This window comes from Rhinatrema bivittatum, chromosome 5, assembly GCF_901001135.1.
Source record: "Rhinatrema bivittatum chromosome 5, aRhiBiv1.1, whole genome shotgun sequence".
In the NCBI taxonomy this organism is placed as follows: Eukaryota; Metazoa; Chordata; class Amphibia; order Gymnophiona; family Rhinatrematidae; genus Rhinatrema; species Rhinatrema bivittatum.
This window is the reverse complement of record NC_042619.1, coordinates 7,518,891-7,536,236: the sequence shown is the minus strand read 5'-3', so window position 1 is coordinate 7,536,236 and position 17,346 is coordinate 7,518,891. Positions and strand designations below refer to the sequence as shown.

Here is a 17,346-nt window from a genome sequence, read left to right as displayed (position 1 = left end):
CATGACAATCTCAGAATGATTGAAAATCAAAGGTTTCCAGGTATGGAGAGTTGGAGGTTTTTAAATCCTTAACTATTGGGCGTTATTTGATTAGCTTGCTGTTTTTAAATATTTTATTGGTGGTTGAGAAAATTTATAAAGTTTTTAAGTTTAAATGAGCTTTTAAATATTAGAGGTTCTGTTCATCAGATGTTTTGAATTATTTATTTATTAATATGGTTTTATTATTACAATTGCTGTTTTATATTTGATTTATTTTATGAGAAATTGTGATGTTTCTGGTTTTCCATTATTGCACTGCAGTAGAGTTGCGTTTCCAGTTCAGTTCTTGTTATACTATGGTCTCTTTATTCTGTGTGACAGAGGTGAGGTAGCTAACATGGAACGATAGGTATCTATTGCAGCTTGGTTTGTTCTTTTCCCATAATAGGAAGTGTATTGGTGTTTTAGGGTCTAGTGTAATAGTTGCAGTGTTGCCTTTTTATGAGTAAGGTTGTTACTGTTTGAGTGCTGGCAGTTCATCCTGTTTTTGTCTGGAAAGTTTACCATTTTGTAATAGTAATTTAATTTATTCATGGCTTTCTGAGGGCCAAGACCACATACAATGCATGTTTCAATAGGCCTCATACCATAAGATCAAGGTGGATGATCTGAAATGTATGCAAATTAATGCAAATGAGGGGAATAAACATGCCTCCTTGTGATTTCCCCCCTCCCCCGAGTACTCAAGTGTTTAGTCGTGGTCTTTGGAAAAGTTGGCAACTCTAGTCCACACCTGGGGATGGGGGGTTACACTTTTATTTTATAAATATTGGAACACACTGACCCAATCCTGTGTTTTGCTTCATGCTAAGTTGCGTGCATTTATGATATCGAATTTATTTTCTTAGGGAAATTAATGGAAAAAGAACTAAAAAGCCTTGTATGAGACAGGGCGAAAGGGCAAACTGCACCCACACAAGCAAGATATCTTCACACGGGCACAAAGCGGTGCCAGAGAGCCGGCTTCTGCCCTTAGTTAAGATGGCCGTGGGTTAGCAGCTGCGTCGGGGCGACGCCTCGCCGTAGAAGTCAACCTTTGCCCCCTCCCCCGGCGCGTCGACGTTGACGTTGTGCGTCGTCCCGCCCCTTCCGCAGGCAGATATTTTGGCGGGAGGTTCGGTGAAGGCGGCTGCGGGAAGGCAACAAAAGAAAAGCTCTCGGCCCGGAGGGGAGGTGACAGCAGCACCGTCGCCGGTTGTAAAATATTTCCGTGGAAGGAGCGCGCGCGAGCAGAGGGTCGGCCGCCATGCACGTCATCAAGAGAGGTGAGCCCGCCTGCCCCTGCCGACGGAGAAAGGGCTCGAGCTCCGGCGCCGCTTTGAAAGGAGACTCGGGCCAGGGCTTTGCTGGCCTCCTCCTGCCCCTGTCGCGGGGGGGCGGGGGGAAATGATGATAATCATTCGGTCGATAGGAATCGGGTTATGCTTGCTTTTGGCGGGAGTGCCGGGCCGCGCCCGCGGGAAAGTTGCTCAGGCCGGCGGTTGGTGGAGGGTCTTCCTGTAAATGAGGAGGGGGAAGGGGCGCGGTGCTGACCGGATTTAGAAATACCGGGGGGGATGGGTTAGAGGCGAGCCCCTCTCCCTCACAGCCCAATTTACTAAGGCAGAAATGACAGGAGTGGAGTGGCACTTTAAAGCTTTAATACATTTAGTCTGTAAGGTGCCACCCGATTCCTGTCGTGTTTTGCTGCACCAGACTATTACGGATACCCCTCTGAAGGCTTACTGAGGCTTCTCTCTCCCCCGCCCTTCTCTCACAGTTTTGCGTTGCCCTTTTTTTCGGGGGCTGGGGAGGAGACCCAGCTGCTTTTCTGCTTGCGCTTTACAGTTCTCATAACCTGCCAGACCAACCCAACTGTGTGCCTGATTGAATCGGCTCAAATTATACCTTCTTCCTTTCTGACCTATGTCAGGGAGGCCTTGCAGCATTGTTTAAGTCCTCTACATTCGTCCATTCTGCTACCGTCTTGCCAAATATGTGATCTAATGTCATCTCCCATAAACTGCGACAACCCCCCTATCCCACCCAGCATAATGAGGAGGGAGATTCCTTCGGCTTGCTGCTGAGAAAGAGGAAGCCGCTGTGGAAGTCACCAAGTCCCCTTCCCCAGCCTGTCAACAGGTGTCACTCCTAAGCCTTGCCTGCCTTCTTGCCACCCCAGGCATGTGGCCACATTGTGGTCTCATGATTGAGCCCAGTGAGACTCCTTTAGCCAAAGAGCAAAGCAGGCACAGCTGCCCTGGGGTAGGAGAGCACACTATATAGTTCACTACTTTTTACAGAGAGAGCTTGTTACCTCCAGAAAACATATTTTCCACCACTCTGAAAGTTCCCTAATGCCTCTGTATTTTATGTAGCAATTTAGATATCTCTTATCTTCCGTTCCAGATTAGTCCAGACTCCTGGGTTTTGCCTGCCTGCCAGCAGATGAGACAGAGAAAGCTGCTACATAACCTGGTGTGCCTCCTGCAGCCGCTCAGTATTTCTCTGGCTCCAGCAGATGGTAGATGGTGTTAAACTTGGAGTCTGGAGTATATGTGAAAATAAATATAAGAGAAGAGAGATTGCCAGTTCCTACCAAGGGGTTGTTGGGTCCTAGTGGAGCCATCCCTCCTGGGTTGAAATGGATGAGTGGGGGTTGGTGACCCTTGGTGGCAGCTCACTCTGAAATTCTGTGGGGGGGGGGTATATATCTGGTGGTCCATATCCCTCATACTGCATGTGGCAGCATTGGTTCCGCTGGCAGCTCTGCATTTAGAGTCGTACAGGGAAACATTGAATTTTTTTCTTTGTACAGGGCCTAGTAACATTAGATGCACTGTTAAACCTTGCTTAAAAAACAAAACAAAACGAATAGGAAGCATAACTGTTTCCTTGCGGTGAATCGCTGTGCTGGTCAGTCAAAGCCTTGATCGTAGCTGCAGAGCTGGTCACCCAGCGGTTTCCTGAGCTCAGGTAATCAGGTTGGCATTAGTGGCGTGTTGCTTAGGCATGTGGCAATGGTGCAAGTCAAGTCAATGTTGTTCTTGTGCAGGCTTAGTCGTGACTAGATACAGTCGGCTTGTGTTTGGTGTACATCCCTGGTGAGGAAGGCACTTCAGTGGAGCCCAGCACTAGAAAGTTCCCTCCTGCCTCTATTTTATGTAGCACTTTAGATCTTTCCTATTATAGATCTTCCAATTCTTACCAAATAAGGAGGAAGGGGTGAAAAAATCCCAGGCACCTAACATTTGGGGCCCACTGCTTCTCTGAGCCTAACAAGAGTTACTGTGGCTCTTCAGGGTTTGGTCAGACACTGCTGTTGCTGTCTGGCCTGGGTTGGAGAGAGTATGGCTACTGCTGGCCTGGTCTAAGAAGAGCATGGTGGTTAGGCTGGCGAAGGAAAGATGGGAGGGACGTTGGAGGGAAACATGAAAAAAAGCAAACGAAGCAAAATAAAAATGAGGCAAGCAGAAACTACTTTCAAAAAATAGAGCAAAAGAAGAGAATATGTTGACAAAACAGATTAAAAAATGTGAAAATAAAATCTGCTTTTTTTTGGGGGGGGGTGTCCTTAGCTCCTAAAGAAACACTTATTTAGCTGGTGCTCAAGTTTTCAGAAAAAAATTCCACACCTGTAAAAAGAGACATTTTGAATGGGGGTGGGGATTATAGTTACTTTATTTTTCTGTTGCTAAGCAGGCTGAATTAGCCAGGCTGCATTTTTTTGCATGGGTGATGTCGTCAGGTGGCATTTGGTGGAGCTGTCTGTCAAAACTATAAGTGTTTGCTTTACTGGGCATGTGCAGTGGTTCCCGCGTGAATGAACATTTTATGAGTCTCATTTCTTTTTTTGTCCGCGCATTGCACTGATTGTGGAATCCTGTCTATCAATTCCTCCTCAAATTCTTAAAAAAAAAACAAACAAAAAAAACCCAAACCCCCAAAAATATCACTTGGGTGACCCCCAAACAGCACTTTTCAGTGCTACATGTCTCATAAAAGGCTCTCTGGCTTCAAATATTGTATTTTTGTCCACATCATGTCCATCACCAGTGGACACAACTACTGCTATTCATGCCTGGGCCTTGATCATGACCAGGCAAATTGCAGTGACTGCGGTAGAATGTCTCTGAGGGCTCAGAAGCAATAAGCAGATAAGATTGCATGGCTCCGGGCAGAGGAGGTGTCGGTCTCCGAAAACTCGTCAGCCTCCCTATCTAATTTTTGGGAGAGGTAGGAGACTGTACTCGGTCAGCAAAGTCCTCTCCCCCGGGCAACTGCTATGTGCCGGCTGGCCTCCACAGGATCACTTCAATTGCCATCCTATGGAGTCAAGTATTTGCTGGCTGAACATGACACCTCCTGAAATGGGAGGCCAGGGCGCATCTCTACCCTCTGACATGAGATGAGTTGCAGACATCGGCTCATGCACTGCACATGGCACACCTTGTGCCAAAGACTGCGCCCCTTGCCTCATAGCGCATTATGCACCAAAACTGATATACCATGCTCTACACCCGGCACTGGTGACAAAATGCTCAGTGCTGGCCACGATGCGCACAATGCCAACTCCAGTCATACATTGCACGCTAGTGCCTTTGACGACTCAAACAGCATCAATTGTGACTTACTCTTCAAAAACCAAGAAAGCAAAAAAAAAAAAAAAATCAAGCCTGGGCCCTTGGAACAGAAGTCCCTCCGTTGAAGAGAAAAAAACAGGATCATGAGAGGGGAAAGTTGCCCCTCTTGACACCTGCATCAGGGGTAAGATCTACAGATTTATTTATTTAAAGACTTTTTTTATACCAGTATTAGGGACATCATACCGGTTTACATTTTAACAGCAGGTTTGAAAATACATAATAACAGGGACTAAAAAATGGGAGGGATCAAACAAGGTACAGAGTAGAAGTACAGAGCAACTGCAGAAGAGGTTCTTTAAACATAACGTGTAAAGCAGTGATAACCGAATCATATAAAAGTATAATGCTAGGTTACAAAACATGGTTAATATAATAGTTACATGGTCATATATACAAGGTAGTGTCATAACTGGAGGTCAAATATACAGAGTGGCAACAATGCAGCATGATCGTGTATACAAAGGAAGCGGTGAAAGATTAGGAGCGTAAGGGGCGAGAAGGAGAGGTGGATTAGTCTGGATAGGCTTGTCTAAACAACCATGTTTTAAGCTTCTTTTTGAATTTGGAAGAGCATGGTTCGAGGCGGAGACTGGTAGGCAGGGAGTTCCAGCATGAGGGGCCGGCAATTGAGAGAGCATGGTCTCTGGAGGAAAGGTGTGCTATTTTCAGGGAGGGCACGAGCAGGGTTCCTTTATTGGCTGTTCTTGTAGGTCGATTAGACTACACAGCACTGAAAGGGATATCAAGCCAATTGGAATTGAGAGTATGTGGCTTTGTGAATAATGGTTAATGTTTTATAGAGAATTCTGGAAGGGATGGGGAGCCAATGCAGGTCTTTAAGGATGGGGGTGATGTGATCTGTTTTACGGGTGTTGGTGATAATTCTAGCTGTTGCATTTTGGAGCATTTGCAGCGGTCTTATCGTGGAATAGGGGAGTCCTAAGAAGAGTGAGTTGCAATAGTCCAATTTCGGGTAGCTTGAATCACAGTACGAAAGTCTTGGGTGTGTAGTAAAGGTTTAAGTTTTTTTTAGGACGTTAAGTTTGTAACAACCTTCCTTAAGTATAGAGCTCACGTATTTTCTCAGATTTAATTGTTGGTCGAGGAAAACTCCTAAGTCTTTTACAAAGGGTTGTGCAGCAATGGACTTGAAAGCTGGATCAGTTGAAAGAGAAGGTTTGGGAGAGGAGTGTGGTGAGATGAGTACGAGCTCAGTTTTGTTGGTGTTTAGGGCGAGGTGGAGGTTGGTGAGGAGGGAGTTGATGGATGTAAGGCAAGACTCCCAGTATTTCAGCACATCGGAGATGGAGGTATGAATAGGAATGATTTGGACATTATCAGCATAAAGATAGAACTTGAGGTTAAGTTCGGAGAGTAGGTGGCAACGCGGAGTGAGATAGATGAGAGGGAGGAGCCCTGTGGGACTCCTTGTAGGAGGGGGTAGGGAGCAGAAATGGCTTTACCTATTTTAAGAGAATTTTCTGTTGGATAGATATGATTTAAACCAGTGGTCCCCAACCTTTTTTTCACCAGGGTCCGGCTTCAAGCAAGACCATTTTTCCATGGCGGGCTGGGGACGAGGCTTTGGTCATATGGGGGCGGGGTTATGGATGGGGGTTGGATTTTAGTGCATACTTATTTAATTATGACATTTATAAATCCTGCACCTCCAGTTCTGTAACTCTGTGCATCCACTGAAATTCCCCTAAACAATGGAGCTTGGATGTTTCCCTTACAGCTCATCATACTAAAAGATATTTTCAAATTCTGGTGTCACCTCACAGTAACAGCAGCACAAACACCTTCCACTGCCAGGCACATTGTGAACTAACACAAAACCCCACAAAAAAGACACTCAGAATCTATACTGCAATCCCATTGTAACATAACAGTAATAACACCAAGGACTCAAACAACAAAAACCCTACCTATAAGCAAGGATAAATATTACACTGGGTCCTAGGATAACAATACACCACCTACTGAGGAAACAAAACAAACCCGATTGCTATAGATCCCTATATAGACACTACATGCTAGCAGAATCTCTCATCATGGTCGCACTCACAGAGCAGAGACAGACCCTTACCAAATACAGAACACAAAATAAAGGAGCACAAATTAGAAAAAACTGAAATGGAAACCCCAAGAAGCCAGACTCTGTGTATTAACAATGGAAAAACAGAACCACCATTCCTCATAAAACAAATAAAATCAAGAAACATAAAGCATCAGTTATAATAGTAAAACCATACTAATAAAAGAATATTTTAAAACTACTAATAAATAGAATTTCTATTAATTAAAATCATATACATTTTTTACAATTTCCCAAACACCAATAAAATATTTCAAAACAGCACATATATCAAATAACACCCAATAATTAAAACTAATAAGGACTTTAAAAAGCCCCTGCTGTCCATACATGGGAGCTCTTGATTTCCAGTCACCCTGATATTGTTGAGGATTAGGAGGTTATCCTCTCTCTCACACATACTCATATGTCCATTCTCTCTCATACATACACATTCATGCTCTTATACCCACCATAACCTCTCGCTCTCACAGACACTGACACACTCTCAGGTGTAAGACACACTTACTCCCCAGGGTTTTCTCATACACACTCATGCTCTCACTGGCTCCCTCACAACCTCAGAGCCTCTCTCATTCCTCTGCTGCCATTGTCACTGCTGCCGCGTGACTATTGGGGAGGTGCTGATTGCTGCTATTGGCACTGAAGCCCATTCTGCTGCCTCCTCTGTGCAGGCCCCGTGGGCTTCCAGTTCCTCCATGTTGATCTTGTACATTGTGAGATCCGCATAGAGAAAGTGCTACTCTTGCACATTCCCAAAGATTACATGTGCCAATCACTAAAAAGTAATTTTATTTTTTTTTACGTCTGCTGTCTGATCTTAGTTTTCTAATTGGTTGGTAACAGGCTTTTTTCCCCACCTTCCATCTGTCTTCCCTCAAACACACAGTCAGGTTCTCATTCTAACATGCTTTCTCTCTCTCTCTCTCTCTCTCACACACACTCACATGCTCTCTCTCATACAATCATTCATATGCTGTCTCTCACACACACAGAGGTTCTCACATGCTGTCTCTGCAAACATTCAGGTCTTCACTCCCACACGCAGTCTCTCAACTCATCTCATACACGCACACACACTCTACAAACCCTCAGCCTCTCTCTCACCTCTGGGCCTCCTCTTCATGGGCCGCGCTGCTCCTCTTCTGCACGCGGCTGATGCTCCTCCTCCTCCTTCCTGCCCGTGCGGCTCCGGCAACATTTTTCTTCCGGGGCCGCGTGGGCAGAAAGGAGGAGGAGCACCTGCACGTTTAGACGCGACTGTTTTCTTCGGGCCGTGGTGACGTGAGCTCCACCACGGCCCTGCTGATCTTCTTGCTTTTCGGGTCGTGCCTCCTCCCTTTTGGGGTTGGAGGAGGTGGGTCTCCAGCCTTTCCCCGCCTCTCCGCAGCAGCAGACAATGAATGGTAGCTGGGGAGAGAGGTGCTGCGGACACCTCAGGAATATTCAACCCATAGATATATGCAAAGCGGCAACTTGGACGTCCCTTCACACTTTCACAGCACATTACTGCTTGGATCAGCAAGCTACAGCGGATACAAAGTTAGGTCAAATAATCCTACAGTCCGCAACAACTCACACGCAGTGATTGCCACAACCATTTCACGTTCCAACAACAAAATACACTGAACGTGATAGGGAGCTTGGGACTCCCAGGACAGCATGGCTAATTCATCCCTGCTATCGACGGGAAAAAACAAGTTTGCTTACCGTAAACGGTGTTTCCGTAGATAGCAGGATGAATTAGCCATGCTGACCCACTCTCCTCCCTGGCAATCACCAGTTTTTCGATCTACCACTGCTTAATCACAGACTGAGGAGAATCTGTACTTCCTGCTCGGGAACCCACGCGCAGCCGCAGAGGGAACAAAAATCTATCCTCTGCTTTTTCAAGCTCCGCCTCCTGGACCTGATTGACAGATCCCAGGACAGCATGGCTAATTCATCCTGCTATCTACGGAAACAACGTTTACGGTAAGCAAACTTGTTTTTAGGCTTTTTATCTGAATCAAGCTAACATATTGCCCTCATTTCCAACGTGGCATGCGTGGAAAGGAGAAAACCTTGTGTTCGCTAGACTGCAAGAGGGGCTCTGTCTTATCTATAGAGAACTCAACTCAAGTACATCATCAAGCTTTACAGCTTTTTTGTGTCTTATGATCCTAACAGACTGGGAATAGAAGTTGCCAAGTGTATGTTGTCCAACTGATTAGTAGATCGTCACACATTGTTATGCTTTGGTTGTTACCTCCAGGTTACAGGCACTGTCAAGGCTCAAGTGAGAGCCCTGGCCACCTCAATGGCTCATCTGCAAATATGTCTTCAATAGGCACTGCTTGCAAAGCTGCAACTTGGTCGTCGGTTCATGCTTTCACATCCCATTACTGCCTAGACAATCTATCAAGAAATGACAATAACGTTGGACAAGCAGTTTTGTGCAACCTGTTCACCCAGTAGTCCGCTCTCTATGGTGGGGTCTGAGTTTGTAAGTGCTCTGCTGCAACCAAGAGAGGGATCTGGGGATCTAAAGATGGTGAAGCAATTTGACAAGGTGATAGCTAAAGCTAGAAGAAAGCTGGGCTGCATAAAGCGAGGAATAACTAGTAAGAAAAAGATAATGCCCTTGTACAGGTCCTTGGTGAGGCCTCACCTGGAGCATTGTGTTCTGTTCTGGAACCCATATCTCAAAAAGGATAGAGACAGGATGGTAGTGGTCCAGAGAAGGATGACGACAAATAGTGTGGGGTCTGTATCAGAAGACCTATGAGGAGAGGCTGAAGAATCTGAATATGCATACCTTGGAAGGGAGGAGGTGCAGGGGAGATATGATACAGACCTTCAGATTCCTAAAAGGTTTCTAGTTCAGATCTGTTTATTGAAATTTAAACAATTACAAAAGGAAACAATGAAAAGACAAAAACAAAATACAACCAAAGACAATAAAAGAAAGCATTGAGTACAAAAAAGCCATCAGAGTATCTAAAAGGTTTCAATGTTGTATGAACTTTGAACCTTTTCTGTTGGCAAGAAAACAATAGAACTAGGGGTCACAAAATGTAATTCGGGGGTTTGATTCAGAAATAACGTCAGAGTATTGTGGAGCCTGGAATGCCCTTCTGGAAGAGGTGATAAAGAAGAAAACAGTCAAAGATTTCAAAGGGGTATGGGATAAATACTGTGGATCTTTAAATACTGTGGATCTTTAAAGAGCCTGGAATGCCCTTCTGGAAGAGGTGATAAAGAAGAAAACAGTCAAAGATTTCAAAGGGGTATGGGATAAATACTGTGGATCTTTAAATACTGTGGATCTTTAAAGAGCCTGGAATGCCCTTCTGGAAGAGGTGATAAAGAAGAAAACAGTCAAAGATTTCAAAGGGGTATGGGATAAATACTGTGGATCTTTAAATACTGTGGATCTTTAAAGAGCCTGGAATGCCCTTCTGGAAGAGGTGATAAAGAAGAAAACAGTCAAAGATTTCAAAGGGGTATGGGATAAATACTGTGGATCTTTAAATACTGTGGATCTTTAAAGAGCCTGGAATGCCCTTCTGGAAGAGGTGATAAAGAAGAAAACAGTCAAAGATTTCAAAGGGGTATGGGATAAATACTGTGGATCTTTAAATACTGTGGATCTTTAAAGAGCCTGGAATGCCCTTCTGGAAGAGGTGATAAAGAAGAAAACAGTCAAAGATTTCAAAGGGGTATGGGATAAATACTGTGGATCTTTAGAGGATGGAAATGAGAAGTGTGTAGGGGGTAACTTTCTGGTATGGCGGTTACTACCCTTAGCAGAAGGAAAGATTACTACCATTAACCAATATGCTTTTAATGCAACTGCAACATTGCTCCATGCTTAGACTGCCAGGGAAAAAGAGGAATTGGATTCAGATGACAACTGAGGGCCCCCGACTTTCATGGTCTGGGATACTGATATGCAGACATAAGGAAAAAGCACAGGACTGCTTCTACAGTCAGGTCCTAAAGGAAATGAAGAAAGCATGCACTTGGTGTAAATTGGCTGGTGCAGCAGTTACTACCTTTAATCAATAAGTTTTGATGCAACTCCAACATTGCTTCAATGGCAGGGGAAAGGGGAATTGGATTCAGACAGCAACCAATGAGAGGGCCCTGACTTGCGATCTGGGGACCTGATAAGCATGGGAGTAATCTGCACAGAGCAGTTACTACCCTTAACAGAAGGCATTGGATTACTAACCTTAACCAATAAGCCTTGATGCTTTTAATGCAACTGCAACATGACTTTCTGCTTTGAAGGAGGAGGTGGGGGGATGGAGGGAAAGAGGAATTTGGATTCAGAGACAACCAACATGAGCTATAAGTTTTATACAGTCTGGGGTACTGATGCACAGATATTAAGGAAAAAAACACAGGACTGCTTCTATGGCCAAGTCCGTAAGTAAAGCACATCAAGCAGCACTGACTGATACATGGGGGTAACCTGCACAGTGCGGCAGATACTACCTTGGGAAGCTTGCTCTGCAGACTGGATGGGTCATTGTCCTTTCTATGTTTGTCTTAGCTTGGGATTCCCCGTATGTTGTGGCTAATTCAGCCTCGTTTGATAGAGAAAGCAAGCTTGCTTATTGTAAATGGGATGAATTAGCCATGTTTAAATCCTGCCTGCTTCCCTGGAGAGTTAACTGTTGAGCTAAAGCTAAGCTCTACAATCATCTGAGGGGCTCATGAGGTAGCGCCCATGTGGGACCTCCTGAATGTGCTCAGTAGAGCTCGTTCAGCACCATTGGATGATGTTATCCCATGTGTCGTGACTAATTTATCCTGCTGTCTATGGAGAATCCTGTTAACTGTAAAGAAACTTGCTGCTGTTTCACCACTTTCTGCTTTTTCCATTGCCATCCATCCTCTCCCTGCCCTGCTCCCACCTTTTCATTTCTTGGCACATTAGTACAAGGCCTAGTAACTGGCCAGCAGCTTTTCAGGCCAGGCCTAGCTACTTGCTAGGTTGGCTCTCTAATCTTTGTGGTATCTCCTCTGCCCAGGCTTGTGTCCAGATGCCTAGGTTTTCTCCAGCACGTGAGTTGTTCCTTCTAGAATCAAGCAGAGTTACATTAGTAGGACGCCCTTACCATTTACACTGTTACAATGAGAGGCTTGGTGTGTTACTACTTCCAATTGGTGCCTTTCACGGGCACGAATTCTCACTAGAGAAGCATTTTAAAAAGAAATGCAGTGTTGTGACTTGACTGCTGTGTATCACCAGTGACTGAGAAATTTGCAATGAAGTAGTTTTAACAAATTCTAAAACTGTAAATCTTTAAGTTTTCATATTTGAGTAAGTACTACAAACTGTGCATTGTTGAAATATTGCAAAATAGAGCGTCCATACGGTCTTTATTTTCATAACTATATAGTTTGAAACACGATACCATTCCACTGCGTTTAAATATACTTTCTACTCCTCTCTTCCCTTTTAATGCTAGATGGTCGACAGGAGCGTGTCATGTTTGACAAAATTACATCACGGATTCAGAAGCTCTGCTATGGACTCAATGCAGATTTTGTTGATCCAGTAAGTTGCCTTTTATGGTATCTGAATGACCTAATTCTTCTTCTTTTTTTTTTTTTTAAACTTGTTTCAAAACACTATCCCACCAGATCTCAGAAATGAGCCATGCCTCCTAACTTTTAGGAAAAGACTTAAGACATGGCTGTTTAGGCAAGCCTTCCCGAACTCCACTTAACACGCCAACCATTAAAGACTCCACTCAGCAACTATATATTTCGGATTATGTATATATACTGTACTATTGTATATAATTAACCTCCTCTTTCTCTCTCTATTTTTCCTCCTCCCAGTTTACAGCCCCTGTTAATTGTAACTGCATCTCTTCATCACGTTTAGTTATGTTCTTGGTTTGTTCTTCACACCCCTGTTTCATGTAAACCGGCATGATGTGAATGCTTTCATGAATGCCGGTATAGAAAAACCTTAAATAAATAAATAAAAGTTACTTCATGACATAGAAACATAGAAATGACGGCAGAAGACGACCAAACGGCCCATCCAGTCTGCCCAGCAAGCCACGCAGTTCATCCATTTATTTTTTTTTTTCCCACCCTTTTTCTCCCTCCCACCCATCACTATTGGCTTCCAGCACCCTCCGGCCCCAACTCCCTTCCACCCCTCCACCATGCAGAGAGCAGCGCTGTATCCGCATCCCAGTGAACATCCAGCTCAATCAGGGGTAGCAACCGCCGCAACAAGCAGGCCACACCCCTGCCCCATACTCTTACCCACCCCTGCTTTGTTTGTTTGTTTCTTGTTTGTTTTTTTTTTTGGGAGATGGCAGCCCTCCGTGAAGGTGGAACACCAACCACTGGCCACTGGCATCCCGCTCCGTGAATGCCTCTGTGACTACTGCTGCTCCGTGCAGTGTTTTGCTGCCTCCTCTTTATTCACGCCCTCTAGACTTGATGGATCCACAGTGTTTATCCCACGCCCCTTTGAAGTCCTTCACAGTTTTAGACTTCACCACTTCCTCCGGAAGGGCATTCCAGGCATCCACCACCCTTACCGTGAAGAAATACTTCCTGACGTTGGTTCTTAGTCTTCCTTCCTGGAGCCTCAGCTCGTGACCCCTGGTTCTGCTGATTTTTTTCCTACGGAAAAGGTTTGTCGTTGTCTTTGGATCAGTAAAACCTTTCAAGTATCTGAAAGTCTGTATCATATCACCCCTGCTCCTCCTTTCCTCCAGGGTGTACATATTTAGATTCTTCAATCTCTCCTCGTACGTCATGCGATGAAGATCCTCCACCTTCCTGGTCGCCCTTCTCTGTACCGCCTCCATCTTGTCCTTGTCTCTTTGTAGATACGGTCTCCAGAACTGAACACAGTACTCCAGGTGAGGCCTCACCAAGGACCTGTACAAGGGGATAATCACTTCCCTTTTCTTACTCGATATTCCTCTCTCTATGCATCCCAGCATTCTTCTGGCTTTTGCTATCGCCTTGTCGCATTGTTTCGCAGACTTCATATCATTAGACACTATCACCCCAAGGTCCCTCTCCTGCTCCGTGCACATCAGCCTTTCTCCCCCCCCCATTGAATACAGTTCATTCGGATTTCCACTCCCCATATGCATGACTCTGCACTTCTTGGCATTGAATCTCAGCTGCCATATATTTGACCAATCTTCCAGCTTCCTTAAATCCCGTCTCATTCTCTCCACTCCTTCCGGCGTGTCCACTCTGTTGCAGATCTTAGTGTCATCTGCAAAAAGACAAACCTTACCTTCTATCCCGTCCGCAATGTCACTCACAAAGATATTGAACAGGACCGGTCCCAACACCGATCCTTGCGGTACACCACTTAAAACCACTCTCTCTTCAGAGAAGGTTCCATTTACCATCACACATTGTCTTCTATCCGTCAACCAATTTGCAATCCAGGTCACCACCTCGGCACTCACTCCCAAGCTTCTCGTTTTATTCACCAGTCTCCTGTGCGGGACTGTATCAAAAGCTTTGCTGAAATCCAAGTAGATGACATCGAGCGCTCTTCCTTGATCCAATTCCTTGGTTACCCAGTCAAAAAAGTCAATCAGGTTTGTCTGACAGGATCTTCCTCTGGTGAATCCATGCTGCCTCTGGTCCAGCAATTCTCCGGACTGTAGATAGTTCACTATTCTCTCTTTTAGCAGTGACTCCATTACTTTTCCCACCACCAAAGTGAGGCTAACCAGTCTGTAGTTACCAGCCTCCTCCCTGTTCCCACTCTTGTGAAGCGGGACCACCACCGCTCTTCTCCAATCATTCGGCACCACTCCCGTTTCTAGGGATCTATTGAACAGGTCACACAGCGGAGCTGCCAGAACATCTCTGAGCTCCCTCAGTATCCTTGGATGAATCCCATCAGGCCCCATGGCTTTGTCCACTTTCAGATTCTTTAGCTCTTCCCATACATTATCTACTGTAAATTGATTTTTCTCTGTTCCGCTTCCCTCCAGTTTCTTGTTGTGTAGAGATGGTCCTTCTCCAGGGTCTTCTTTAGTGAACATAGAGCTGACGTATTCGTTTAATATTTCTGCCATTTCTTCGTCTCTCTCCACACATTGATCATTACCACCTTTCAATTTCACTATACCACTTTGGACTTTTCTCTTTTCGCTGATGTATCTGAAAAAATGTTTTGTCACCATTTTTTTATATCCTTGGCAATCCTCTCTTCCGCTTGACTTTTTGCCAACTTGATTAATTTCTTCGTCTCCCTCAGTTGAATCAGATATTCTTCCCTGTGCTCCTCCCTTTGGGATCTTTTATATTTCTTGAATGCTGTTTTTAGCTTTAATTTTGTCAGCCACCTCCTTTGAGAACCAGATAGGTTTCAATTTTCTTTTGCTTTTCTTTACATTTCTAACATATAGAGCAGTTGCCTTGGTGATTGCTCCTTTTAGATTGGTCCACTGCTGATCCACATCTCTCTCGTTCTCCCAGCCTTTTAGTTCTTCCTCCAGGTACTTCCCCATTTCTTCAAAGTCCGTGTTTTTGAACTGTAAAACTCTGGTCTTTGTGCTTTTCCATATTCTTTTAGTGATATTAAACCATACCGTTTGATCACTGGTGCTGAGGTGGGCGCCCACTTGGACATCAGAGACATTATCTGCATTAGTGAGCACTAAGTCGAGTATAGCTCCTTCTCTCGTGGGTTCCAACACCATTTGTTTGAACAAAGATACTTGCATGGCATCCATTATTGCTCTACTATTTTTAGTTTCTGCAGAGGGGATTTTCCAGTCTACATCTGGCTTATTAAAGTCACCAACGATCACCACTTCTCCCTTCTTACCTATCTTATGGATGTCTTCAACCAGATCTCTGTCCAGCTCTTCCTTTTGGTTTGGAGGCCTGTAAACCACTCCAATATAAATGGATGCTCTGTCATCTTTTTTTAGGTCGACCCATAGAGCTTCTTCCTTACCCCAGCTTCCTTGCAGCTCAGATGCTTGGATGTTGTTTCTGACATAAAGAGCCACACCTCCCCCTTGTCTATCCTCTCTGTCCTTCCTTAACAAGTTATAGCCTGGTATTGTTGTATCCCATTCTTGAGATTCTGTGAACCATGTTTCTGTGATAGCAACAATGTCCAATTCTAGCAGAGGAAACAACAGAGATAGAAAGCAGGCAAGTTGATAATTTGAAGTCCGTATCTAGTAATGCTGCTTCAAACTAAATAGACAGAGGCTGTGGCAATCAAGAACCGGAGTGAATAGGGCGGCAGCAGTTGAAAGGGAGGAAGCAATAATACAAGGGCAGGCAAAATGGAGCAGTCGCAACACAAGAAGGAGTTAATAAACATGTAGATAAAGGTGAACCAGTAGATGTAGTGTATTTGGATTTTCAGAAGGCGTTTGACAAAGTCCCTCATGAGAGGCTTCTAGGAAAAGTAAAAAGTCATAGAATAGGTGGCGATGTCCTTTCATGGATTACAAACTGGCTAAAAGACAGGAAACAGGGAGTAGGATTAAATGGACTTTCAATATATTTATAAATGATCTGGAAAGGAATTCGACAAGTGAGGTAAATAAATTTGCAGATGACACAAAATTGTTCAGAGTAGTTAAATCACAAGCAGATTGTGATAAATTGCAGGAGGACCTTGTGAGACTGGAAAATTGGGCATCCAAATGGCAGATGAAATTTAATGTGGATATCTTGACATTGGAAAATGAGTGCTGAAACTATATCAGATATACGGTAGAAAAAACCATATTTATCAGCTTTGCAATAGCCCTCAAAATAGGAGGGGGGGCTAATTTTGAAATTATAAATGAGGGATTAGCAAAACTAAGAAAAGATTTAAAAGGAAACGGACATTAAACCAAACCCACTATAATTCCAAAAGTACACTCGGAGACCATTACTTGGGTCATTCAGACCTTTTTGTATCTAAGAAAAAACAATTGTATGGGTTCAAAAAAACACATTTACATTTTTGACCATACATTTATAAGGATAATGAAATACAATATATGCACCCAAAGACTAAAAATGTCTTCCTGTGCTCTTGGGTTTTCTTGGATGCATCCGGATAGACCCATATCTTCCCACCTAAGAATGGAGGTCCCCCAATTGCAGAAACAGAGGTGAAGTGTAGAGGCCTTGTTTTGAGCAAAAACAAATCATACTACTAGAGTTGCTCCCTTGATTCCTTCCTCGGCTGACCTTTCCAAGAAAGAGGTAGTCAAATCTAAACTATCTATAGATAAGTTCTTCCCCTACACCACCATCCCGATTGGTTGGGTTTTCCTTCATCTTCCAAACTGTACTTAGTCGGGTCTCCCTCCCAACTTTATGTAATGCATCCCATATTGCCAATGCTCTTCTCTCCATGCTACCTGATTACCCGGTTTCTCATTTATCATATTTCCTGTTTCCCAGATGGTCCATATTATTGATTACTATGTTATGAAGTTTATTCTTTTTTATTCCATGTACTCGTTGTGCCCAGGGATCAGGAGATAGGGGGGGGTCGCCTCTCTCCTTTATCGGAGGTGGGTCAAGATCATGTCAGATGGGTGGGTTCTGGAGGTGATAAAAGAT

At 44.2% G+C, this 17,346-nt stretch overlaps 1 protein-coding gene across 2 annotated transcripts in view; it reads left to right on the top strand.

The window, feature by feature from the left end:
* The window catches only part of RRM1 (ribonucleotide reductase catalytic subunit M1), a 241,352-nt gene that overhangs the window by 98,466 nt on the left and 125,540 nt on the right, over positions 1–17,346 (top strand). Inside the window, exons 1-2 of one of the 2 annotated variants that reach the window (XM_029601936.1) lie at positions 1,129–1,307; positions 12,228–12,316. In XM_029601936.1, the coding sequence (XP_029457796.1) occupies positions 1,289–1,307; positions 12,228–12,316 (108 nt within the window). In that variant the 5' untranslated portion in view covers positions 1,129–1,288. Of the gene's footprint in view, positions 1–1,128; positions 1,308–12,227; positions 12,317–17,346 lie in introns of those variants that run through there. The other variant, XM_029601937.1, reaches the window with a different exon arrangement.